Source organism: Mercenaria mercenaria, chromosome 1 (genome assembly GCF_021730395.1).
Source record: "Mercenaria mercenaria strain notata chromosome 1, MADL_Memer_1, whole genome shotgun sequence".
Classification (NCBI taxonomy): domain Eukaryota; kingdom Metazoa; phylum Mollusca; class Bivalvia; order Venerida; family Veneridae; genus Mercenaria; species Mercenaria mercenaria.
In genome coordinates this window covers 92,264,902-92,292,557 of record NC_069361.1, presented here as the reverse complement: position 1 = coordinate 92,292,557, position 27,656 = coordinate 92,264,902, and the positions used below count along the sequence as shown (strand labels likewise).

General features: G+C 35.6%; 2 protein-coding genes across 5 annotated transcripts; one reads left to right on the top strand and one right to left on the bottom strand.

Annotated features, from left to right (window-relative positions):
* Nucleotides 1–19: 19 nt before the first annotated feature.
* LOC123530406 (uncharacterized) lies at nt 20–12,096 on the bottom strand. Of its 2 annotated transcripts, none has more exons than XM_045311179.2 (10): nt 12,038–12,096; nt 9,669–9,778; nt 7,750–7,828; nt 7,355–7,454; nt 6,753–6,989; nt 6,134–6,256; nt 5,330–5,368; nt 5,018–5,116; nt 4,031–4,138; nt 20–978 (listed from the first exon to the last, which is right to left on the bottom strand). In XM_045311179.2, the coding sequence occupies exons 2-10, from the start codon at nt 9,766–9,768 to the stop codon at nt 961–963; spliced, it is 903 nt and encodes a 300-aa protein (XP_045167114.1). In that variant the 5' UTR covers nt 9,769–9,778; nt 12,038–12,096; the 3' UTR covers nt 20–960. The 2 variants fall into 2 exon arrangements, with proteins under 2 accessions (XP_045167114.1, XP_045167119.1); XM_045311184.2 differs by lacking the exon at nt 12,038–12,096 and adding an exon at nt 11,560–11,583.
* On the top strand, nt 12,008–27,301 carry LOC123530418 (uncharacterized). Of its 3 annotated transcripts, none has more exons than XM_045311221.2 (5): nt 12,008–12,110; nt 20,456–20,931; nt 23,355–23,379; nt 24,149–24,247; nt 25,982–27,301. In XM_045311221.2, the coding sequence occupies exons 2-5, from the start codon at nt 20,488–20,490 to the stop codon at nt 26,206–26,208; spliced, it is 795 nt and encodes a 264-aa protein (XP_045167156.2). In that variant the 5' UTR covers nt 12,008–12,110; nt 20,456–20,487; the 3' UTR covers nt 26,209–27,301. The 3 variants fall into 3 exon arrangements, with proteins under 3 accessions (XP_045167156.2, XP_045167148.2, XP_045167133.2); XM_045311213.2 differs by lacking the exon at nt 12,008–12,110 and adding an exon at nt 12,128–12,321; XM_045311198.2 differs by lacking the exon at nt 12,008–12,110 and adding an exon at nt 16,303–16,406.
* Nucleotides 27,302–27,656: the final 355 nt, after the last annotated feature.

Sequence of the window (27,656 nt, the reverse complement as noted above, 5' to 3'; positions counted from 1 at the left end):
GAAGGGGCAGAAGGACGAACAGATTTTTTTTTACAATTTTAATTGAGATTTAAAATCACATAAATATTGCACCTGGATAAATACATAATTTATTGTAATGTCACAACAACTTGGATACATGTATACACTGAAATTATTACAGACAACAGTCTATGTAGTGTTATAGTAATTTTGCATGTTTGGTAAATTTGAAGTATATATATAAATGTCAATGCATTGTTAAAGGGCAAGGAATGCCTGACAATAAGTTAATATGAAAGCCATCCTCAATCCTTTCACAATGCTAAAAGAATTTTTAAAATTGGACCACTTCTGAAAAAGATAAGGCAGTTTGAAATTTAAGCTGGGAAAAGTTGAGAAATTATTTTACAGAAATAAGTAAGTACAGTTCAAATTATGTATCTAGAAATTCAACAAATCCGCCATTTTTTTTTTGCTGCCATGGAAACAAAATGGCCACCATTTTGATTTAATCAAATATTCAAATGCTAATAACTTTCTCATTTTCAAGCCAATTTTGAAAATTCTTTCACTTATTTAAATGATTTAAGAAATCCTAGCAGACGTAATTAACATAGAAACAACATTACCTCCCTTTAATTGATAAAAATGACAATGTTGTTACATTTCTTAAGATTAAATGCAATAAAAAAAACTGCTGAAACAGAAAGTACGGATTTTAACATTTGATCTAGACAATAAAGAACTACCTTAAACAGTTGTAATTATCATTTTGAATTAAACAGATACAAAAATATCTTGAAAGAACACACTACATTACTTGAGAGCAATACGGAATGTTTGTTCAATATTGATGTAACAATATACAAACAGAAGATTTAAAATGAATAAAAGCCGCCATTATTTAAGAACAAGTTTTGTCCACTGAGTTCTCCAGCCATTGTCCACTTGCCAGTTTTTTACAACAGCCTTCATATAGTGGAAAAACATATCTCACTTCTAGACAGAATTTATTTTCTGAAATGACAAAAATAGCATACATTAAGCAGAATCGAGAGTTTAAACATTGAACATAAGTATCTATGTTACGGTATACATGTTTTAAAATGTTTTTTATCAGTAAATAAGTAAATAGGTAAACTTTATCTACTGATAAATCAAGATCTGCAGTTTTGCTTTTCAATGAAGCATTAATTTAGCCTGTTTGATGCTATTCTTGTGGTATGTCACAAATACATTAATAAAGGAAAGCAAAACAAGGTTATGTTTCTATTATTTCCCTAACTTAGTTTGTTCGTTTTTGGTTTAACACCATTTTTCAACAGTATTTCAGTTATGTAATGGTGGGCAGTTAACCTAACCAGTGTTGCTGGATTCTGTACCAGTACAAACCTGTTCTCCACAAGTAACTGCCAACTTCCGCACATGAATCAGAGCTGGAGGACAAATGATTTCAGACACAATGTCTTTTATCAAATCGTCACAGAGAACATAAGGCCGCCCTAGGATCAAACTCGCCACCCTGCGATCCATAGATCTGCGCTCTCCCTGTTGAGCTAAGTGGATGGGTTATCCCCCTAACTTAGAAAACCTTTTCTTTTCAAACATTATTTCAAAACAGAAAATTATTTTTCTAGTCCTTGTTTTCTTTTAGATCCATCATGTTTCCAGTACATGTGACCTTTACTTTTGCAAAGGGAGTTATTTTTCTAGTTACAGCATCTACATGATAAAGCTCTTCCATTAAAACTGTAAAATTTGTTGGACCCCTTATTTTTTTAAAATAATTTCGTAAACAAGACATTAACAATTACTGCAATGTAAATTTAGGACCATAACAAGGTAATTTCATCAAATAGTTAGGCAACACACAATTTATACCGATTTTACTTTTTCAAATGATCGGCAAGAGCATTCAGAAGTAATTATTCTACTTTTTCCAAAATAAGGTGTAAAACGTAGGCAGCTTTTAACTCATTCCGCCTGCGCGACGCATTATTGCGTCGGCCGATTGTTATCTGTACACCGCGTGCCGCTTCTAGGCGGTGTTGTTATCTACATCTGGAAACCGCACGCCAAATACATGCGTCTTTACAGTAATAGTTCTGAATTCCGCGTGACGCTTTCAGTCGTCACATTTCATTGGTCTTCAACAAAATCCTTTAGTTCTTTCTAACAAATTGGACCAATCAAAATATTTTTGGTGCGTAACATTTTTAGAACATAAATAAAACCGGACATTGTGAAAAAATGAATGTTTTCGCTGAAGAAAGCTGTAAAAGCTACCGTCGTTCAAGCTATAATTTGTTTATTTTTTCGAAGCCTGAAAATTACTGATGATTTTTTATATGATCGAAACATAAAAAAAAATAAGTAAAAGATGAATAAATGAATAGATACCAACGAAGATTCACTGAGCAATGGCAATTGAAATTAACGCAACCCAAAAATATATACTTTTTCGCTCGCCGCTATGCGGCAAATAATGCCATCTGCGGGACCAAACAATTTTACGGCTAAATAAGTTTACTTCTGATTATTATCGTTCTTACGTTTTATTACAATAAAATAATCAATAAATATTGTGCCAGCATTTCATTCAAATCTGTCAAAATTTAGCGGAGATAAAAAAACAAAAACCCAGCTACAGAGATAGAAAAGGCGTTGAGTATATTCTTTATAAGTATGGATCTAAACATTTGAGTGCGGAAAAAAATAAATTGTAAATAATTGGGTATTGTTATAAAACACACTTCAGTAAAGACAGGCCTACATAATTACTGCACAAAAATAACGTGCAGTCATCATACCGATCGAAATGCAATAAAATCTCATAAAATTATTTTATATTTTCATACCGCGTGAACTTTGTCAAGTGACGATGCACATTGAAAGGAAAAGAACTAAAATATTTTCTTTTACATATAAGATTAAACTATCTTGCACTCATGCACACCAGACCTTTCATTTTTACCTATGCCATATGACAATGCTCATGTGTGTATGGAAAAGTAAAATCATCTTCATGGGTATCTATTTAATATTTATTTAAACTTCAAAACTGTCTCTTGATCTATAGAATAAACTGTTAATAATAACTCAATCATTTTGACACTATAGAAACTCTACAAAATTGTTTCGAAATTCAAATTTTCATAAAGTACATGTTTTCTGAAAATTAGTCCAAAATAATCTCATTTTCAGGCTAATAGTTTCTGTCTAAAATAGTTGAAATATTTACTTATTTTCATTTTATTACATCTTCATATTAAATACATACACTAGTTTTATGAGAAATAACTTTATTTTGATGTGTTTTGATTGCCTTAGTGCATAATAACTGAGTAAAATCAGTGTTAGAAAATGACAATAATATGTATTTAAAATTATTTTTAAGAATTGTTCTTATCTGTTGTTTAAAACTGTGCATGATAAAATTTAGCATTTTATAAATATTGTTTAGCCCAAACAAAATCTTACGAGGGATTATGGTCATTTGTTTTGTGTCTTTAATTCAACAGTCTGTTAAAAATGACTGTACTACACAGCTGCATGAAATTAGCTTTGTTGTGTAGCTACTTCAATTTACTTACAAAGTCTGCAAATTCCATACCTATTAACACATATTTGATGTGATATGTCATTAATTAATAACAATATCCCAAGCAAAAAAACTACAAAATCAATGTTATCTCTCAAAACACCTCTAGGTATTCAGGGGTAGATTGGCTTATCAGCTTCCTAGGTGGCTGAAAGATAAATATCACCAGGGTAGAAGTGGAGATAACACTTCAGGGCAGAATGAGTTAAAGTAGGTCAAATCTGTTTCCTGTAGGTAGCGCTGCACATTGTTGTTCTCGCAAAAAATCAAGGACCGTGAGACCGGATGTAAGATAAAAATATCAGCAAGTAGTATATCATTCTGTACATAAGAATACAGGAAAGACGAGCAAGAACATTAAGAAAATTTAGAACGTCAATACCCAAAAAAGAAAATCTATATAAGAACAACTTTTTCATTTAAATTTTTCCATAATTCATTTCTTTTCCTCTGATTTGATATACTTACTTTTAACTCATCCATCAGTAAGTCCACACTGGGTCTATCTGTATTTGTTTTACTTGGATACATAAATCTTACCACACCAGTACCATCAATGATAAAATCTCCTCCCATCTGTAAGCAGCAGACATAAAGAATACAGTTAAAATGTAATAACTTCCACTGAAACACCTCAGTGGGATAAATGATTACTCTCTAAAACCAGAGGCTGTGGATTCAAATACTGTTGGGATCACAACCATGCCTTTCCTGGTTTTCTAACAGAGCAACCCTAGATTTTGTTGTTGTTTTTTTTTGCTGGCTTTTTAAATCACACTATGGTGATGAAGATCTCAGGTGCCTCTCCAGACATTATTTTAAACACAAGTGGACATCCATTTAGAGCCAAAGACATTCTGTGAGCCAGTTGATGTCTTTCTAACATGAAAGAATTCTACCTCCTCTGCATGGTGCTGATCCTACAGTGTTAATGGGCAAGCCTTTTGAATTTGGCCACCTTAACCACTTCAATGTCATGGAAGCCCAACGTCAAAACATTTTAAACATGAAAATAAAAGCTCATAAGTGATACAACTGTTACTTTACAACAGTGCTAATATGTATTTCACTTGGTGAAATAATAACTGATACTGTTGCAACTGAAAGCTAGATCTTCAAGTCTTAACATGTAAATAAAAAATGCTCCTTGTATAATAAATTTTGACTGCTTGAATAAATAAATGAGCCACGCCATGACAAAACCAACATAGTGGCTTTGCGCCCAGCATGGATCCAGACCAGCCTGCGCATCCGCGCAGTCTGGTCAGGATCCATGCTGTTCGCTAAAGGTTTCTTTAATTGCAATAGGCTTTGAAAGCGAACAGCATGGATCCTGACCAGACAGCGCGGATGCGCAGGCTGGTCTAGATCCATGCTGGTCGCAAACCCACTATGTTGGTTTTCTCATAGCACGGCTCAAATATACAACATATTTCTAAGAATGTATCCAATCACCTGTTGAGTGTCATCATGAACATTTTCATATGGTTTAGGTAGAGGTTTCCCAGCATACATTGCTTCTGCATAATAAACTAAGGATGCTACTCCCCAAACCTGAAAAATACATACTCTTCTGTAGTCTGCCAATAATCACTAAGGTTACAAAACTCAACTGTTCAAAAATATTGAAGCATTTGTGTAAATGCATAAATTAATCATAAAACAGCAAATAAGACAAGTGAGAAAAACTGGCCAAATATATAACAGCTTATGCTTGAAACTGTTTTTTAAAACCTGCAATGTGAATGTACTCTGTAAGAAACTTACCTTTAAAACAGACCTTTGGAGACCAAATGTATGGTATATCTGCAAATAGGGTTTTTAAAATACAATAGTTAGCAACATAATCATATCACAACATACCAATACTACAATATATTAAGTGTTTCTCTGGCAACTTATCACAAACAGCAACAGTACCACACTATCTGATATTGGTTGTGTACTGTATGTGTTTTTCAGCAGTCCTTTGTCAATTCAGTTCTACAATGGCTATCAATTATCTGCATTCCATGCCAGCTTGCTCTACACAAATAACTGATCTCCATACATTAATTACTTCAAATATGCTGTCAAATGATTACAGAGAACATGTTCACCATGTATTATACACCCTTCTTTTATTATCTAGAAGCATGTGGAACAGACAATATGTATCTTTCAACCATTTTTCTGCTCCATCCTGGAGACCAAACAAGATTACCACAACAATGATAGGGAACTGATCCAACCGATTTTCGTTGCAGCGACGAAAATCGTGATCAATCCCTCTACGGTAATATGCGATATATACCGAATGAGATATACTATCAAATTAAAAAATGTGGTCTTCGAGCACATGCACAGAGCGTCTGACTTTGGATTTTTTGGAAGAATACGCTTTTTCCTCATGCATAATAAGCGTCCACATAACTTGTCTGAAACGCAACGTTTTGCACATCAGTACAAATATGTACAGTATTGTTTTCTTTATTCCAAAATCTATCTTTAAATTGATACAAATGCACATTTCTGGGCAAGCTTATGGACTGTAACGATTCCCGATTGAGGCACTGCCTTATTTCATAATACCTTTCTATCACTATCTAGAAGCATGGGAAATGGACACTGTGTATCTTTCAACCATTTCTCTGCTCCCTCCTGGAGACCAAATGAGATTACCACAACACTACCACTTGCTGATTTCATCTCAGCCTGAAGTGGAATAAGTTTTACTGTGATACAACAATACTTTGATACATGTACATATAAATATGTTTTACAAGCCTGAGAAATACTTGTGATTCCAAACTTATAGGTTTTGTTAAGAAACCTTCTGCATTTGTCCAACCACTAATGCATTAGTCCATCAATCCATTCACTAATTACAAATGTATTTGATCATCAGTCTGTAGTCAGCTTTAGGTTCTTTCTAGAAAGTTTCATTTCTAACAAGTGTAAGTGTACATCTAAACAGGTTTTCAACACAAAAATCATAATGTCATTTTTTTTTTGCATTATTTACATCTTATATATATACTCTTTATTTCCCTCGGGTATACAAGGATTTTAACATATTTAATCATGCAAAGATAATGTAAAAATTTCAACATGATAAAAATGCTCTTATTCTCATTCATAATGAAGTTTGAATGTGATTTCGTATTAACAAGCAAGATACGTCTTATGAGAGTGGTCAGTATTCTAACACCTGATTCTGAATGACATCAGCAATGTGGTCACGTCATGGTAGTCATGCAAAATGTCGCAACAAAATCAGAACCAAACTCTGACCTCCAGTAAGGAAATCTTTTAGATTGGTTTGCTGATTATTTCTTGCATCTATAACAGGAACATCTATAGGACCAGTCTCGCCAAGCTGGACTGTGTCTCTTATATCTCCTTCTAAACTCTTGTCCACATCATTCAGAAAACTGTCCCATTCTTGCTGAAATATTCATATTTTATTTGTACAGAACACATTTCATGCTTTATAGGGGGCCTAAAAGGCTATTTCTTTGAAATATTATTTCATGAGTTTCAGCTTTTGAATGTAAAAAGCATAAAAGTTTCACTTGTTCCCTGAAATTTAATTTTGTGGATTGACTCATCCATGAAAATTAGTCCCCAACGGATATTCATGATTTCACAGAAATAAACACAATCATCTGGTAGTGAAAATATAAAACTTAATTACAGGCTAAACAGAAAACAGTCATATCTCTCTGAACTTAAAGAAAAGTTATGACAGTCATTATGAAACATTTAGATACATTGTTCAACATTGAATATGATGAAATTGTTGACCCATACCTCTACATCCAGTAACTCCGTGCTGGCCTCTCTCAATCTGGCATTACGAGCATGTTTATGAATCTTACTCTCCATTTCATCCTTGGTACTTGCTCCAATCCTTGTTTAAATATTTCATGTATAATTATCTTGAAAATGATTTCAGTCATTCAGAATGTGCTATTTAATTATAACAGAATTTAGATTATAAACTGCATATAGAAACAGAATACAGTAAGAGCAAACGAATGTCCATGTTTGTATTTTTATCATGATCTATGTAAAAGAAATTTGGAGGTTTTCAAGTTAATTTAACCTATTGATATTAACTTTTTAAGAGGAGAAAAAATACCTGCACCAGGTGATCTCACAATTTGAAGGGATAGCTTCCTTGTTAACCAGGGAGAACAGCTTACCTTTCAAAACATTTCTCATATGCAGTTGCCATTCCAAACAGTTTCCCTATCTTGTTATTTACAAACTCACTGATGGATTCTGGAGAACACAGGGAAAAAACTTCAAAGAAAACTAAAACCTTAGTCAAAGGGTAGAATTTTATGTGTACATTGTAACTGGTCAAGTGATTTTCTATGTACAATGGCAAATTCACTGCGAATAACTTAAAATACTACAGACTACCAGTTATTCACAGATATTACTGAGACTGCATTAAAATATGCAGATCCAATATGTGACTGGATACAATACTTTAATCGCAGTCTGGTACTACATTCATGTATGATAAGTGTTCCAATCACAGCATTGTTAAAGTGGCATTATGCATATCTTACTGCACATAGTGCATTTTTGGTGAATGTTTTATCAAAGCAATTTTCGGTTTGCTGTACATTTAAATGTGTTATATTAACGATAATGCTGCATAAGTATTTGAAGTTGATGCTTTAGAAATAAAGAAATCAGAATAATAAAATAATAGTTCTTTTCTTCAATCTTCTACGCTATGATCTCCCTTACCTATAGGGAGAGATTTCTGAAGTTGAAGGGAAGCAACTCCCGCATGCAGTTTGACCTTTCTTAAAAAGACTGCCCCGTCAAAATAAGAAAAGTCATATTAATATTGGTATTGGTATATTTGAAAAGTTATTATTTGGTACTGGTAACAGGAAGTGTTTGGTACGTTTGGTTAAAAACTATAATTTCCTCCACCCTTTTTACACACACATCTATTTCAGCTGGATTTTTACTTGAAAAATTCCACTTTAAGCAAAATTAAATGAAACATAGCTCTTACATGCTGAGACATTGATTCTGACAAATGAAACTGTTTCACAAAAGCATAGCAAATTTGATATATGCCTGAAACAGGAATCAACAAACATACTGCGATAGCATAAAGCTTTAACGTGACAGCAAATTAAATATTGTGTAACATTATAAAGAACAAGAGCTGTCACTAATGGTGACAAATGCCCCCGCAGCACCTTGACCTTTGGCCTGGTGACCTTGACCTTTGACCTGGTGACCCCAAAGCCAGTAGGGGTGGTGTACTCAGTAAGTACTATCAGCAGGTGAAGTTTGAAGGTCCTGGATGAAGTGGTTCTCGAGTAAAATGCCTTCATGCAAAAAGTTAACGTTGGCCCCTGTGACCTTGACCTTTGACCTGGTGACCCCAAACTCAGTAGGGTTGGTGTACTCATAAAGTACTATCAGCAAGTAAAGTTTGAAGGTCCTGGGTGAAGTGGTTCGCGAGTAAAGTGCCTTCATGCAAAAAGTTAACATTGGCCCCTATGACCTTGACCTTTGACCTGGTGACCCAAAGTCAGTAGGAGTGGTGTACTCAATAAGTACTATCAGCATGTGAAGTTTGAAGGTCCTGGGTGCAGTGGTTCATGAGTAAAGTACCTTCATGCAAAAAGTTAACATTGACCCCTGCGACCTTGACCTTTGATCTGGTGACCCCAAAGTCTGAAGGGGTGATGTACTCAATAAGTACTATCAGCACGTGAAGTTTGAAGGTCCTGGGTGCAGTGGTTCGCGAGTAAAGTGCTTTCATGCAAAAAGTTAACGTTGGCCCCTGTGACCTTGACCTTTGACCTGGTGACCCCAAAATCAGTAGGGGTGGTGTACTCAATAAGTACTATCAGCATGTGAAGTTTGAAGGTCCTGGGTGCAGTGGTTCGCGAGTAAAGTGCCTTCATGCAAAAAGTTAACGTTGTGACGAACGAACGAACGAACTAACGAACGGACGGACAGTTGAAAACTAATATGCCTCCCTTCGGGGGCATAAAAAGAATTATTTGTCATGTAATTATGCTGTAAGTTATTCTTTTCTTTTACTTCATGTTACTATCTGGTGATATAATGAAGTCAGTACCTTCAGCTGCTTGTCTGCCATATTTTAGAAGATTTTCCAGCGTTTCTGCCAGCTGGCAGACAGCAGTAGCCATTCCCTCAACATCCACATCTTTATCCATTATAGAATCTCTGCAAAGTTAAATGCATTTTAAAATTCCAGGAGCTTGTAATAAGACTTTTGAAGTCAAACTGGGAAATTTCAAGAATCAGTCTTTTAAAGTTATATATCTGGAAATTTTGAAAAAAAATACCACAAAAGCTGTTATTACTGGTTAAACCTACGGAATAAGCGTTTAATTATCATAATACAGATTGGTTGTGCCTTCTTACCTAGTGTCATAATTGCCTGTGGGTTTTCACCCAAGGGCCATTAATTATGAAACTAAGTGTGTGATTATGGCCAGCCGTTTATCAGGTCCCAGAAAAGTCACAAATTAGCTATATAGCTAAATCTAGCTATATGTAGCTAGAAATAGCTATTAAACCAATAACAATTGTTTAACATAGAGTGGTGGAACCTATGCTCGCGGTATTTTGTACATATATTATCTTTTTTGAGAAACAAGAAAAAAATATTATTTCGTTTTGCCTATAGAAAAATATAAAGTTATCCTCCTATTATCGAAACATATTGTTGATGTGCGTCATCACGTGACTTAGTCGTCTCGCGAGCTATCGACACGGCATACGTGAAAAGGTGAAAATTCGCCCTGAACGGAACCTATGCTGGCGGTATGTTATATCTATTAAACTAATGGCGAAAAAAGAATTCAGTAGGCTAAAAATGAACAAACAAGCATATGCGAATATAATATTTAGAACATTACTCATTTATTAAGTGAATAACAAAAGAAATGAGGATAAAATTTAGTATGTGCTTCTATGTGTATATTTCCCTTACAGAAATGGAGTCACTATTAGAACAAAGCTTAAAAACGTATAATAATGTTATATGAAAACAGAATGTTCAAGTATTAATGATTCAAACAATGGCCGTGAATAACTCACTAATGTTTCCGACACTTCTTTTGTGTGCAGTAAAATTACTCCTCCCTACATCTCAGAAAGAGCCATTTGGACTTTGTCAAAATACTAAGATCAACATCGATTTTTTCATGGTTCGACAGGCACTCGTAGTGTAGTCAGGTGTCATATTCATCACATCTTACTCTTAAATATATCTTTTACATCTGACTGTAATGCCCGATTTCTAAAAAAACAAAATTTGGTTGGGTTATTTTGACATATTTGTCTGAGATTCCTGCAAGGGATACATATTGCGTAAAATGTATCGGCTGCTATATACGTCACGTGAGCGGCACGCGCTGCTATCAATACGTTTGGTGTAAAGGCATTTCACCACTGGTCGGTGTTGAACATAGCATGATGAAATATTTTTATCTGTGCTTCTGAAGAGAGCGTATTCATCGAAATACCTCGAGCATAGGAATACCGCGAGCATAGGTTCCACCACTCTATGTGTATTTTAAATGTAAAATAATTATTATCCCATTCAAATGGTTTATGAGACAGAAGACAATCATAAAGAATGGAGATCTATGCAGTTTCAGTTTCAATACATGTTGCGAATTTCTGCGATTAGTCATTTATAAATTTGTCTTATACTACCATAATTATCACAAGTGAAAAACTCAGTGATGATTTATCGCAGAATACTGCCACAGTTATTGAAAATGTGACTACAAAGATCTTGGATTTGTGTTATTGTCTTTCATCTTATAAACCTTTTGGACGTAATTATGACCATTTTGCATCTTGTTTTCACATATTTTGCATTATTGGTATTGGTTTTATAGCTACTTCTAGCTATATATAGCTAGATTTAGCTATATAGCTAATTTGTGACTTTTCTGGGACCTGTTTATTGCATGACATTTTTAAATGTATACCTTCACTTCCTATTTATCTTGGTATTTTCAGTTTTTGCATGTCTGATCTTCACTTAACTGACATAACATGGAACTATACAAAATGTAAAATATCAATTAAAATGAACATATAAGGCCACAATGTCATGGGTTATATGTATGTCAGGTGACTATCCTCTGGCCTGATAAGGCACAGCTTAAATAGTTACAAATGTACCATACGAGACAGCAGTCTTGGTTTTTCACATTACACATAGTTATAACGGTTAATGGTATTTATTCATAAATTATTTTGAAATTTGCTCAATGCACGTCAATGTTATTTTCTTTCAGTCTTATCCGAAATTATACAACTGTCCGAATCGTAACACTAAAGTGCATGTCAAAAATCAGTAAACGTATTGCTTGTCACTTGAATTTAAAAGTTCATTTCAATAAAACGTTAAATGAATCAACAACAGGATGTGTAGAATTATCCATGCTATTCTAAAAATTATACCTTTTGGGTATTTTTTTATAGGACAACACCTCTCAAGAGTACCACAGGAAATGAAATAATGACATGATCACCGGTAAAGATTTTTTAGGGAAAACATTATTTTGTTCATAAATGAAAAGGAAAGCTTTATTTGATCTGTTTTCTAGATAATAATTTGTTAATTTACTGTGTGATAGATCAGTGCAGAACAACTGTCACAGAAAAATGTTCATATGAACAGAATTTTTTATGTGAATTGCCATCGTGAGAAAAGTCCTACCTTAAAAATTAGTCTAGCAGTTTTAGTATGTTCAGCTTCTTTTGACTTCTAGTGAAGAATACTCTGAAAGAAACATATGCAGTCATCAACATTTAATTCTATTGTTTTTCACTGAGGTTGATTGTATGTAAAATAGAAAAGGAAGTGTCTAGCTGTCCAGCATAACTGGACACATAAATTTATCATTTTGCCAAAGACAGAAATATTAATTAACCTTTATTATATAATTTACTACAAAAAGTAACAAAAAAGCTATTAGGAACAGCCATTACGGCAGCCATAATTGCGCAGTGTGCCTCACGTGCTATAATCACAATGGCCTTGGGTAACAGGAACATTAGCATAAATTTGATGGTGGAGTAAGACCCCAGGTGCCCCTCCGTGCATCATTTCATCACAAGCAGGCACCTGGGTAGAACTTGCTTATTTTTGGACTGGATACGGTGAAGTTAGGAAGTCCCATGGAATTTTTAAGATTCTTAAACTGCTGCAGAGTTTAATGTTTTTGTCAATGTTAAAGCACGTATACATGAGTAGAACCACCGACCTTACGTAAGCCAGCTGGACAACTTCCTCACATGAAGAATTTGAAAAGTTTGATCGATCTATTTACAGTGATATTGAAATATATCAAATATTGATGCCTGGTTAGGTCAGGTAATTTCGGTATCATTTGAAAGTGTATTGTCTATTGAAAAAGAAAATATAAATTAATGACAAAAATATGTTATAGAATTTATATTTTTTTACTTTGTAGTTTTCAATGATACTTAAACAGAAATCCAGTTATTACAGTGTAAGACTTCATTTTGCAGTCAAAAACATGACTGTAGTGATTCGTGCATATTATTTATGGTCATCTTATTTACTTATTCTTGTTCAGCAGACACAACTCTTTCAAATGATACAAAAAAAAAACATGGGATCACCAGGCATCGAAATGTTACCTATTTGTGGATGGGATACCTTTAAAAACTACTACGAAATCACTATTAGTTTTGGTTTAAATATACTTTATTTCCCAACATGTACATTTTAAATAAGTTACATACTAGCTAGTACATAAATTTTGGATTGAACTGGAAGCCAGTTGACTTACTGAAGTCCTCTCCATACTATTAGTTTTGTAGGGAGGGTAGGGAATTAGGGGCTAATTTTTATATGTTTTGTTCATGCATCAATCAATACCTATTCCTTTTATTAGTCCCCTACTGGTTGAAAACCAGTTTCGGGGACTATAGGAATGCGCTTTTCCGTCTGTCATTCCGTCAGTAATTTCGTGTTTGGTCCATAACTCTGTCATCCATGAAGGGATTTTAATATTACTTGGCACAAATATACCTCATAATAAGACGATGTGTCAAGCACAACTTTCAGACCCCTAGCCCAAAGGTCAAGGTCACCTTTGGCAGTCAAATGTTTACATAGCATGAACAGGGTCTGTTTTGTGTCCGGTCCATAACTCCGTCATTCATTAAGGGATTTTAATATCATTTGGCACAAATGTTCCACATGATGAGACGACATGTCAAGCGCAAATCCCGTACCCCTGGCTCAAAGGTCAAGGTCACAATTGGAGGTCAAAGGTCAACAGGGCTTTCTTCCTGTCCGGTCCATTACTATGCCTTCTGTGAAGGGATTTTAATATTACTTGGCATAAATGTTCCCCATGATGAGATGACGTGTCTTGTGCAAAACCCAGACTCCTAGCTCAAAGATCAAGGTCACAATTGGAGGTCAAAGGTTATTAGGTTTTTTTCTGTCCGGTCCAGAACTCTGCCATCCTTTAAGGGATTTTAATATAACTCGGCATAAATGTTCCCCATGATGAAACGACGTGTCCCAGAACTCTAGCTTAAAGGTCAAGGTCACACTATGAGATCAAAGGTCAATGAGACGTTTTCCTGTCCGGTCAAGAACTTTGTCATGCAAAAAAGGATTTGAATATCAGTTTACACAAATATTCTCTTGGATGAGACAATGTGTTTTGCGCAACGCCTGAGCCCTTAGCTGCAAGGTCAAGGTCACACTTGGAAGTCAAAGGCCAAAAGGGCTGTTTTCCTGTCCAGTCTTTAACTCAACATTCCTTAAAGGGATTTTAATCATACTTGGCACAAATGTTCATCACCATAAGACAGAGTGTCATGCGCAAGAACCTGGTCCCTAGGTCAAAGGTCAAGGTCACACATAGAAGCCAAAGGTCAAATACAAGAAAGACTTTGTTCGGAGCATTTCTTCTTCATGCATGGAGGAATTTTGATGTAACTTGGAACAAATATTCACCACCATGAGGCACCCTTGTTTTTAGAATTACATCCCTTTGTTTTATTATAAATAGTCTATATTGTAACTTACTTATTACTGTTCGTAGGGAAAAATCGAGACCAGTTTTCTGTGGAACAACATGCATGTTACATCTAATTTTTAGGAGCATTTTGACCTATCTCTACCTGGTAAAGAGTTTCTTGTGGACTTATATATATATATATATATTTTTTTTTTTGGTTTTTTTCCCCCTTTGTTGCTACTTTAACTAACTTATGACACCTTTTTTGATAATCGGGCAAAAAAATGCCATATGAAAACAACTGTAGGTTTTTATATATAAATATTAATCCAGGTGTTTTGTTATAACATATTGTATATATAGTACAATATTGTTTATACATCATTGACAGATATCAGTTCATTATGTTATACTGCAGTAGAGAAAATTAGGTGCCTTCCAGCAGGGGATTTTGTATTGCATGGCAATACTTCATTCACTTGTTTTCTTCTGAAGTTCTGAAGAGAGCAGGCTGATATTAGTCTGCACTTGCTATTCAGTCAATAAATTTTCAGTGAACACCCCTTCCAATAACATTTGGTATTGTCCAGATAAAATGATGGACCAGTACATTTCAGAAATGTAGCTGGCTAAAGGTTATATAAATATTTAATAGAACAATAATAAAATTATAAGAAAAGTGAAAAATGATATAATAATGTTGCTTAAAAGTGATTAGCCATAATTCTTTGTGTTCTTGATTGTTTGAAAATAACTGGAATCTATACAGGCAGATGTAAGGCTTTGTAGTTATTTCCCCCCCCCACCCCCCACCCCATGCCTCTGGGGGAGACATATTGTTTTTGCCCTGTCCGTCCATCCGTTACACTTCATTTCCTACCAATAACTGGAAGATCATTTGACCTAGAACCTTTAGACATCATAGGGTGATAGGGCTTATGGAGCAGACAACCCCTATTGTTTTTGGGGTCACTCTATCAAAGGTCAAGGTTACCATTTCCGATCAATAACTTGAGAACCACTTGACCCAAAAAGTTGAAACTTCATAGGATAATTGGACACACATGGTAGACTGCCCCTATTAATTTTGAAGTCACTCTGTTAAAGGTCAAGGTCATGGGCCTGAACATGTAAAACCATTTCTGATCAATAATTTGAGAACTGCTTGACCCAGAATGTGGAAACTTCATAGGATGATTGAAAATGCAGAGTAGATGACCTCTATTGATTTTGGGGTCACTCTATTAAAGGTCCAAAATATGGAAATCCAATTCCTGTCAGTAACTTGAGAACCATTTGACCTAGAACATTCAAACTTCATAGAGTAATAGGACTTACAGAGTAAATGACCCAATTGTTATTTGGGGTCTCTCCATCAAAGGTCAAGGTCCCAGGGGGGGCATCAAATGACTTGAGAACCACTTGACCCAGAATGTTGAAACTTTGTAGACCCTGCAGAGTAGAGCTCCTGTTTCCTATTGACTTCGTTCCTGTTATGACTATGCATTGGGGGAGACATGCGCTTTTCTACAAAAAGCATCTTTATTGTTCATAAGAAATTGTATTGGTGTATATATCTTGTCAGGAAAAAGTAAAGTATTTGAATATTTTCAGTACTTTATGATAATATTGTAAAGCTATTTATTTGTGCTCTGATGCACAAGATTAAAGTGTACATAGAAAATATCCCCGGTGAAAACATTTACATTCTCAGATGAATAAGCAAGTATACCTGGTATATTGTGTATTTATGTACAAAATCTTAGTTCTATAGGATTACTCATATAAATTTGGATGTGTTAAATTGAAAGAAATATTGATAGGTATATGGAATGTATTAAAGGCTTAATGTTAAAACAAATGCATGTGGCTGGACTAGTTTATGTAGCTTGACTTTAAGTTCATATAACAAGTTTAATAGTTTAATATGTGCAATATTACTACAGGCCTGTATCTAACCTCCCTTTCATTTCAAAAATCTTAGAAAAGGTAGTAGATGCGCGTCTTGAGCGGCACTTGAGTGAAAATGAGCTACATGAGGGACTGCAGTCTGCTTACAGAAAGTTTCATTCAACTGAGTCGGCTTTGATAAAGGTACAGAATGACATCCTCACATCTCTCGATCAAAATTCTGTAACAGTCCTCGTGCTACTCGATCTTTCTGCGGCTTTCGACACGATTGATCACCAAACACTGTTACACCGGCTCGAACATCATTTTGGAGTCACACACAAAGCACTTGCATGGATGTCATCATATCTTAGTGACCGCTATCAAACTGTATGCGTTGATGGTGAGTTGTCGACGCCTACGTTGATGAAATACAGTGTGCCCCAGGGATCAGTGCTTGGTCCAAAGAACTATATCATGTACACTAAACCCGTGGGTGCCATATGCAGACGTCATGGACTTCTTCATCATTTCTACGCTGATGACTCTCAATTATACCTATCTTTTAAGCCGATAGAGGCTGTGGCCAGAAGTGAAGCTTTGCGCCGCATTGAGAGCTGTCTGACTGAAATTGTCTCGTGGATGAATTCCAACATGCTGAAGCTCAATGCTGACAAAACTGAGGTAATGCTATTGACATCAAAGCGTAACTCCAAGTACATTGATGACGTTTCTGTGAAGGTCGGTGATTCTGTGATAAAATCCACGAAATATGTTAGGAATCTTGGAGCAGTATTTGACAGCGGTATGGATATGGAACAACAAGTCAACTCGGTGTGCCGGGCTGGATATGCACAACTTCGCAGAATAGGTCACATCAGACGGTATCTTACCAGTGATGCCACAAAAACCCTTATAAACAGCCTGGTTACTTCACGGTTAGACTACTGTAATGCCTTGTTAAGTGGTATACCAAACAGCACACTTAACAAGTTGCAACATGTCCAGAACACTGCAGCTCGCGTAATCACTAAGACGCCCCGTCGCAATCATATAACACCGGTTCTGAAGGAGCTTCACTGGTTGCCAGTGAAATACAGGGTGCAGTACAAGGTTCTGACCCACACCTTTAAGGCGTTACACAATCAGTCCCCTGCCTATATTAGGGATATGCTAGAAGTGTATAAACCGGTCAGGACCCTAAGATCGCAAGACACGCTGTCACTGGTTATGCCAAAATCTAATACCATGATGTATGGCAATCGCAGCTTTTCGTGCACTGCTCCAAAGCTTTGGAACTCTCTTCCTGTCAAAATCAGGGAAGCTGACACGCTAGCTGCTTTCAAAAGCCTGCTCAAAACCCACTTTTTTGTACAATATTTTGTTAACTGACCGATACATTTATTTTTTTTTATCTTGTTTTTTTTTAAATTATACTTGTTTTCATTCATGATTTTTGTTAATGTGGAATGCATTATCTTTGTATACGTATTTGTTTGTATTTTTGCAATTTATTCTGTAAAGCACTTTTGAACGTGTACAAGTGCATGAAAAGAGTGCTATATAAATGTGGTATAATAATAATAATAATAATAATATTATTTGGTAGTGTATCATTTCTTCATGGTTTTAGAGTTTTATGTTATTAGGATAATTTTATTGGAGTAATTAAGAAATCCTAGACACCTTGCTAAATTGATTTATAAATTATAACTAAAGAAAGACTGAAGAAAGATATACAAACGTTCACCTTCATATGTTCATTTGATTTCCCATCTGTATCACCTTGAACAATCTGAAGTAGAGAACTCTATAAGATATGCTTGAACCGACCTTCCTTCCATGTTGGAGCAAGGTCATGATCTTGCAAAAACACTCAAGTTTTTAGCTCATCTGAACACAAAAGTGCTGATGCTGAGTATTTTGGATTGTTGGATGTCTGTCATCTGTGCATCATTCATAAAGAACAAAGCATCTTTCAACAGGATTACACAGGAATGTTCCATTAATAGACAGATTCCTTCAAAACTAGGTCATCAATACAGAATCTTGGTTGCCATGTCAATCAAAAGCATAAAGCTTTAAACATCTTTTTCTCAGAAATATCTGACCTGATTTCAAAATAATTTCACAGCAATATTCCTTGGATGACCATTTACCAGATCTATCCTTTCAAGCCAGATTGATTTCTTAAAACATGGCTGCTTTGGGAAATTTCTGTATTGAAACTTTTAAAAATCTTCTCAGAAACAGCTGGCCCAGTTCCAAAATATTCTGATTAGTAGAAAAATGGCTGCTGGGGACAGGGTTAGTGTTCTCTCTATGGCTATATGGAGACATTGAAAATCTTCTCTGAAACCACCGGCACGCTTTTAAAATTATTTTTTGTGACCCTTTGCCAAAGTCCTTCTGTTAAATAAAAAGTGGCTGCAAGTCAGCAGGGCAAGTTTTTTCTATATGGTTATAAAAATTTTAAAAATGTTCTTTTCTGAAACCTCTAGCCTGGTTTCAAAATAATTCCACATGTGGCCTTCAGCCAAATGCTTTCTGTTAAATAAAACATGGCTGCAAGTGAGCAGGGATATTTTTCTCTGTATGGTTATATGGAAAAGTTTAAAAATCTTTTTTTCTGAAACCGCTAGCCAGATTTGAAAACAATTTCACACAAATGTTCCTTTGGTGGCATTCTACCAAATCCCCACAGATCATTCCACTATAATGAAAGGGATGGCTGCCATGGAGTGCAGAGCTATAGTTTTCTAATAAGGCCATAGTGGACAATTTGAGCATCTTCCTATCAGAAACTGCTGACTAGATTTCAAATTAACTTCACACCAATATTCAATAAGTAACCTTCTACCTAATTCCTGTCACAGACATGGCCATACATGTCAAGGTTAATTTCTCTAGAAAGCTGTGTACAATATTTTGAAAATCTGAATGCCCTTGCACAATTTCAAACAATTTAATTGTAATATTAATATGCTGAACACATACGAAAATTCTTCAGGCCATATTGATTTCTTTAAAAATATGACAACCAGGGGGCTATGCTAGTTTTATATATATGGAATTTTAACTTAGTAATCTTTTGCCCTGAAACTTTTAGCCTGATTTTAAAATAATTCTCAAAAATGATCCTTTGGTGACTTGTCACTAAAACTTGATCTGATTATTCCAGTTTTGTTTAAAGACATACCTCTATGGGGATGTCAGGCTTTCCCATTATATGTTTAATGTCTACTTTCCAGGGAACATCAGTATAATTTCACTGAAACGTTCCTTATGGGAGTCCTTTACCAAGTCAGATCAAATAAATTTGATTCATCAAAAACATCGCAGCCAGACGGGGTGGTCACTTTTCCCTATCTATATGTTGTAGAAGCTTTAACCTTTAGCCTGCTGGCGGCAAGTGGTTTTGCCCAGTTCACTGTTCAGTCAGTACATTTTCAGTGAACACCCCTTTGAATAAGAAGTGGTACTGTCCATATTGAATGATTGACCAGTCCATTTTAGAAATTCAGCAGGGTAAAGCTTAACAATCTTCTCTATAAAAAATGGTGGTCCAATTTTGAAATAATATCATAGAAATGTTTTTTCAGTGGCCCAATTTCAAGTATGTTCAAATGATTCTGGTTTGGAAACACATGGCCACCAGAGAATCTTTTTCCATAGGGTAGTGTTTTTATAATGTATTAACGTAAAAAATACATGTATTTTCAGAAAGCACAGGTCAAATTTCAAAACAGTGTCACAGGCATTTCCCTTACACAAAACATTGAAATTGTTCAAACAAGTTTTGCAACTCAGGTGAGCAGTCTGGAGCCATCACGACTGTTTTGTTTAAATATCCAGAATTGTAATATCATCTTAAAATGATGCTATGGTTGAACAATTAAGACACTGAGAAAAAACTGTATCTGATTTTACTTTTCTTTAAATCTTTCAGTGCTATATATTATGTTGTGTTTTTATATTTCAGAAATGTGAATAAATGTAACAGTTTAAAAAAAAATGGAGGCATTAATACATCCGTGTTGGAATAGGTCTGCACTGCTGCATAAACTATGTCTGTATTCAGGATGGTCACGGAGTGCATGTTGTCTTACACAGTCTGTACACAACGCTAGCACTGGAGGTCTGTCTTGTTCCAGGCTTCATAGAAGCTCAGGACATTGCAAGGAAGCCAGTTTCGGATCACATCATTCAAACTTTTTTTTGACATTAAAGAACCATGACCTGCACAACAACAGTAATACAGTTTTCACACAGAGAACTATAGGATTACATACCTTGCCAAAAGCTTCTATCTTTAGAAACTTTGATTCAGAAGGAAGCTTGAAAGATTTATGTAGCAGAAACAATCTGATATTATCTCGAGGATGGTCAAGGTCATCAAGGTCAGAGAGGAATGATGATGACACAGCAGATCCTGGGAAGTTAGAACACAGATACCTGGTACAGCTATTTTGACTGACCTTTTTTTACTTCTTTTTACATTCAGTCTTGAACTGGCAACACTCACATTCATGTTAAAGTTATATGGCAAGTTTCTCTGTTCTAGAATATCTTACTACTACCTGTATGATCATAAGACTTTACACAAGAGTTGATATTGGTAAGGGGCAAACATCAGTTTAGGATGATGTACCTCACAGATCAAGGTCAGTGGGGTCAGATTTTACAACAGTGTTAAAGATTATGACACACTTCTCATTTTCACAATATCTTCTAAAAAAATTGTATCTCGTAATGTTTCTTTTTGTCAGTATGCTTCATATCCCAGTTTCGAAACCCTACACTTACTTCTTTCTCTCTCAAAACCCATTACAACCCCCTCCCATTTTTTAGCCAAAGGCTCATGGTGAGCTTTTGTGACCACTCAATGTCCATCGTCCATCGTCAGTCGTGCAACGTGCGTCATCCTTCCGTCAACATTTTCTAACAAAATCTTCATCTTGAAAACCACTGGGCAGAATTACACCAAACTTCACAGGAATGATCCTTGGTTGGCCCCCTTTCAAAATTATTCAAAGAATTGAATTCCATGCAGAACTCTGGTTTCCATGGCAACCGAAAGGAAAAACTTCAAAAATCTTATTGTCCAAAATTGCAAGGCATAGAGCCTTGATATGTGGCGTGTAACATCATCTAATGGTCCTCTAGTAAGGTTGTTCAAATTGTACTCATGGGGTGAAAAGAGGCCCCGCCCCAGGGGTCATAAGTTTTACATAGACTAATATAGGAAAAAACTTTAAAAATATTCTTTCTAACCACAAGACCTAGGCCTTTGATATATGGTATGTAGCATTGCCTTGTGGTCCTCTACCAAAATTGTTCAGATTATGCCCCTGGGGTGACAAGAGGCCCTGCACGGTGGGGTGGGGGTGTCTCAAGTTTTACATAGACTTATATAGGAAAAAACTATAAAAATCTTCTTGTCTGAAACTGCAAGGCCTAGGCTTTTGATATTTGGTATGTTGCATTGCCTTATGGTCCTATACCAAAATTGTTCAAATTATGCCCCTGGGGTGAAAAGAGGCCCTGCCCCGGGGGGACTCAAGTTTTACATAGACTTATATTGGAAAAAACTTTTAAAATCTTCTTGCCTGAAACTGCAAGGCATAGGCTTTTGATATTTGGTATGTTGCCTTGCCTAGTGTTCCTCTACCAAAATTATTCAAATCATACCCCTGGGGTGAAAAGAGGCTCGCCCTTGAGGTCACTTGTTATATGAGTTATATAGGAATTAATACTTCAAAAATTATCAGATCATATTTCCTAGAGTGCTTTATCATAATTACCTGATGACCCCAAGTGATTAGGGGTCACTTGACTGTGACCTTGACCCAATGACCTACTTTCTTGTTTTTTAAGATACAGCCTTGAAATTTGGATGACATGTACAGTTTTGCACACCAATCTTAAAACTGACTCCCAGTGACCATGAATTTGACCTACTGACCTACTTTCTAATATTTTAGCATTAGTTTGCCATTTTAAACATGTGGCTCATATTACTCAGGTGAGGGATTCAGGGTCATCATGATCCTCTTGTTAAAATTTTATATTACATTCCTTACAGTTGTATAACATATTGTTTTGTTTTTAATTCTGTAATAACAGCACTTAATTTATTCTACCTCTCCCCACAATCTTTCTTGTTCATATTGTTAATACTGCATCTTCAATCGACTTTTATCCTCCATCATAATACCCCCAGCCCTCAAAGCCCACCCATCAATTCAAAAAAAGATCTACCGGTATTCTCACAGTGTCCTTTATACCCACGGTTTCTAAGTATGTTTGGTACATGCAAATATTGAGATGTGCTGTCCTTCCGACAGCTCATGATCTTTTAATGGTGACCCTCAAGGTTTCTGTTTATTAGTATTTCCCGCTTTCTTCATGTGCTTTATGGAACTACCTGTTGACACAGTGCAGCACATAATATTCAGGTAAATACACACACAAAAATTACACATTGAACTTTTATTTCAGAAATGCTTATAGGATGTCAAAAAAGGTAATGATATATTTTTAACTCACCTGAGCATGAAGTGCTCAAGGTGGTCTTTTCGGATACTTGAATGTTTGCTGTCCATCTGTCTATTCGTGTACAAACTGGCACTTATGCAGTGCGGGTGAGATAATAGATAGCTGTAAATCTGTTCATTCTGTTACTCTCATTATTGTCAATGTTGAGAAAATGTGTCATTCTGAAGAAATAATTATCTCTGAGAATGGCCTGCTCTTTTTTGCCCTAAATCAATGGAGTTAAAGGATAAGCAGGCAAAATTAGAAGAATAGTAAGTTAAAGTAAAATGAAATCCCAAGTCTGTTACAACAGGAAGTGTTCTAAACTTTCTTTCTACTTCCAGATGGAGAGGTTGGCATCTGAAAATGGTAGGTAAGAATTCTTACATTTTAATTGACAAGTAGGGTATATTTAAGAAATAATATATCTCATCCAGTGATTTGTCGTTGAATAAATCATTGTTTGGAGTTCAGATGCAAAGGAATTATATACTAATAATACACATCTGAACGACAAACAATGATTTATTCAAGAGCAAATCACTAAATGAGATATATTATTTCAATTCTAACACATTACCAAGGATTTTTAAGTACATCATTGACGACATTCATTAAAAATATGCCGTTTGATGCCATGACGTAATAATTGTGACGTCAGAACAGTGATTTGTTGAATAATAATTCACTGTTTTCTGCGCTCTTTGTTTAACAGAAAAATGAATCGGATCGTGTTAGAATTACATTTTTAGATAATTACCTTATTCCATTTCTCATGCAGGATCATTTTAACTGTTTATAGTGAGCTTTGCTTTTGATTTCTTATATATTTATAGCATATGTATTAATTTTGATCGATATTAAATCCGTACTTCGTTGTTTTGTTACATTTGCATTTTTTGCCATTTTAACCTTTACCCTGTTGTATTTCCTAAATGGACTGAACCAACATTCAATTTGGGCAGTACCACTTATTATTCAAAGGGGTATTCCCCAAAAATTTACAGACTGAATAGCGAACAGTGAAAAACATGATCAGCCTGCATGTCCGTGCAGGCTTCTCTTGGTGTACTCTGGTCGCAAAAGCAAAATCACTTACCGATAGCAGGCTTAAGGTTAATTGTATGATTTGTTTCAGATATGTTGTCGAGATTTCGTAACACTTATATCATGACCTTGGTCAGTCTTGCTTCACTGCAGTTTGATATATCACAAATTCCGTCTGCTATTGGTGCAGGTATGTGAGATTTTATGATACGTTTATCATGACCTTATTCATGTGGCTGCATTGCAGCTTCTAACTACTATAGGTGCAGATATGTTACTAGATGACCTTTGTCATTGTGACTATATTTCAGTTGAAATATCAAGATTCTGTCTGTTATATATATGAGTAGTGTTGAGTAATGGATGAATAAAAGTACTGCATTTGGTTTTGCAGATCTTTTAATTCATTAACCTGCAACTTTCTAGTAAGGCATAGATATTTTTAAGGTGTAGTACATTTTATGAGGGAACTTGCAAATTTAGTACAAAGTGCCTGACCAATACAACATTGAACCCATCAAGATTGCGTGAATTGTATTTTAAAAAAAAAAAGAGGTTGCTGGTTATCTAAAATGTCTGATAATTGGTACCCATGTCAAAGAAGGATCTACCCCCAGCACTTCTGTCTTCTGACAGAGCATATCATGTTATTCATGTAAATAGTAATAAATGAAAAAGAGTCACTTGCATGTTTTTGACTAAATATGGCAGACATCTCTATCAAAACAAAACAACAGCAGCAGAATAGGATCTGCATCATCCCTGGCTGCTGATCATAAATATTGCTCCCTTTGGTCAATTTCACTGAGTTGCCCTTTGGTCAATTTCTTTGCTCAGTTTCACTGTGTTGCCCTTTGGTCAGTTTCACTGCGTTGCCCTTTTGCCAATTTCATTGTATTGCTCTTTGGCCAGTTTCATTGTGTTGCCCTTTGGTCAATTTAACTGTGTTGCCCTCTGGTCAGTTTGACTGTGTTGCCCTTTGGTCAGTTTCACTGTGTTGCCCTTTGGTCAGTTTCACTGTGTTGCTTTTTTGTCAAGTTCACTGTGTTGCCCTTTGATCAAAATCACTGTGTTGCACTCTGGTTATTTTCACTGTGTTGCCCTTTTGGCCAATTTCATTATGTTGCCCTTCGGTCAGTTTCACTGTGTTGCCCCTTTTTCAAGTCCACTGTGTGGCCCTCTTGGTTAATTTTGCTGTGTTGCCCTTTTGGCCAATTTCACTGTGTTGACCTTTGGTCAATTTCACTGTGTTGCCCTTTGGTAAAGTTCACTGTGTTGCCCTCTGGTCAAAATCACTGTGTTGCACTCTGGTCAGTTTCACTGTGTTGCCTTTTTGGCCAATTTCATTGTGTTGCCCTTTGGTCAGTTTCACTGTGTTGTCCCTTTTTCAAGTTCACTTTGTTGCCCTTTGGTCAGTTTACTGTGTTGCCCTTTGGCAAAGTTTACTTTTTTGCCCCTTTGTCAAAGTTTACTGTGTTGCCCTTCTCTATCAAAACAAAACAACAACAGCAAAATAGGATCTGCATCATCCCTGGCTGCTGATTGTGAATATTGCTCCCTTTGGTCAGTTTCACTGTATTGCCATTCGGTCATTTTCACAGTGTTGCCCTTTGGTCATTTTCATTGTTTCCCATAGGTCAGTTTCACTGTGTTGCCCTTTGATCAATTTCACTGTGTTGCCCTTTGGTCAGTTTCAGTGTTGCCCTCTGGTCAGTTTCACTGTGTTGCCCTTTTGCCAATTTCACTGTGTTGCCCTTTGGTCAGCTTCACTGTGTTGCCCTTTTGCTAATTTCACTGTGTTGCCTTTTGGTCAGTTTCACTGTGTTGCCCTTTTGCCAATTTCACTGTGCTGTATCTCTAGCCAAACACAGTGGCAATATTCAAAACTTTGACTGTTACAATAATCACTGTTTCTTCATTTCAGTTGCCATAGTTACTGCAGAACTGAACCTTACAGTAGCCACAGTGATCTATATCTCAAATTTGCTCATGTTCCGGCGAGACTGTAAACTGCTTGGAACTTCTTTCTTAGGACGTGTTTTGTTTGCTATTGCACATTTCGTGTTATGGACACTTCTTCTCACCTTACTCTTTCCAGACGGCAACCAGATTGATGAAGAACTGAAACGTTACACTGGAGACGATAACTGATAATCCAAGAATTCCGTAAATGTGAATTGATAATCGTTGTAAATGAATGCTACATTTAGTGGCAAATTATTTTTGCTATTCAGTAGTACTTCTTAAATTAGCTTCTTACCACCACTTATTTCTTCAAGTTACGTTACAAGTAGTAAATGTTATCACACCATGAAGCAGGTAGTCAGCAGTTTGATCCCCAGTTCCTCCAACAAAATTTACTCACATACTTTTGGACAAGAATAGTCTTTGGGTGCTTAACACATGGCACACTCAAAGACCCAGGGAAACTTTTAGTATTTGAGCTTCCCACTGAAAACCACTTTTCTAGAGGAATCAGCAGTTTCAGTTGTTAAACCATCATGTGTATTTTGCAAGGGTAATGTAGCTGTTCAGTTTTTTTTTTCAATATCAACCTTTACAACAACAGAAAATAACCTGGCCCCGTATTCACAAAACATTTTTCGATCTCAGCTGAATTTGAGTTTGAAATTTTAATATCAGTTTTACGAAAACTTCAAGCTTAAATTCCAAATGAGACTGACCATCAATACCAAATAATCACTTTAAAATAATTATTAACTGAAAATTTGGGCTAAACATGCTATTTAGATATAAATGAGAAATTTTAAAGTTTCATTATCAAACTCTGAGCTGAGACTGAAAATGTTTTGTGAACACGGGGCCTGTTGTCACACCTTGTAATTACTCCAAGGACCTATTTATTTAACACATGGTGTGTTCTTGCTTGTTCTGAACAAGTTGAAAAGACTGCAATATTTTATTTTACGCAATATACTACATTACATTTGTACAAGTAATAATTTACAGGAATTTCTTTTACGATTTTTGTTAGTGAAATTTTATCTTGAATTGTTTAGGACAAGTGTTTGTGGCAAACAGAGACTACTGTAGATAACTTTTATTTTGTTATTTAGTAGCAGCCTTGTTCATATTATTAAGAATTAAAAATTCATGACTCGTTATGTTGTTTGACAGAATGTTGATAAAATATTCATGGCAGATTGTGAACTGTTTTTGTTTTGTTTATTGATTTATCACAAGCACAATATATACATGTATTATATATAAAGCATAATATCTATACTTGTAGAAAGTTGTATGTTTCATAAAATATTCAGGATTATTGACTCAAAGATAAATGCTGCTTTACAGTTAAGGTAGTTCAGCATGTTTGAAACAATATTATTCTATGATACAGAATTTTACTGACATGCTTTTTTCAAAGCATCGATCGTTGAATCCAAAGGAAATCCAACCAATAAAAAAGATAGGGTCTTGTGCTTAATTTTTGTGCCCCCACCCCCGCATGAGTGGTGGGGGCATATAGATTTGCTCTTGTCCGTCCGTCCTTCCGAGAATGTTGTGTCGCGCCTAGCTCCAAAAGTATTTGACCTAGAGTCACCAAAGTTTACAGGAATGTTGGTCAGCATGTGTAG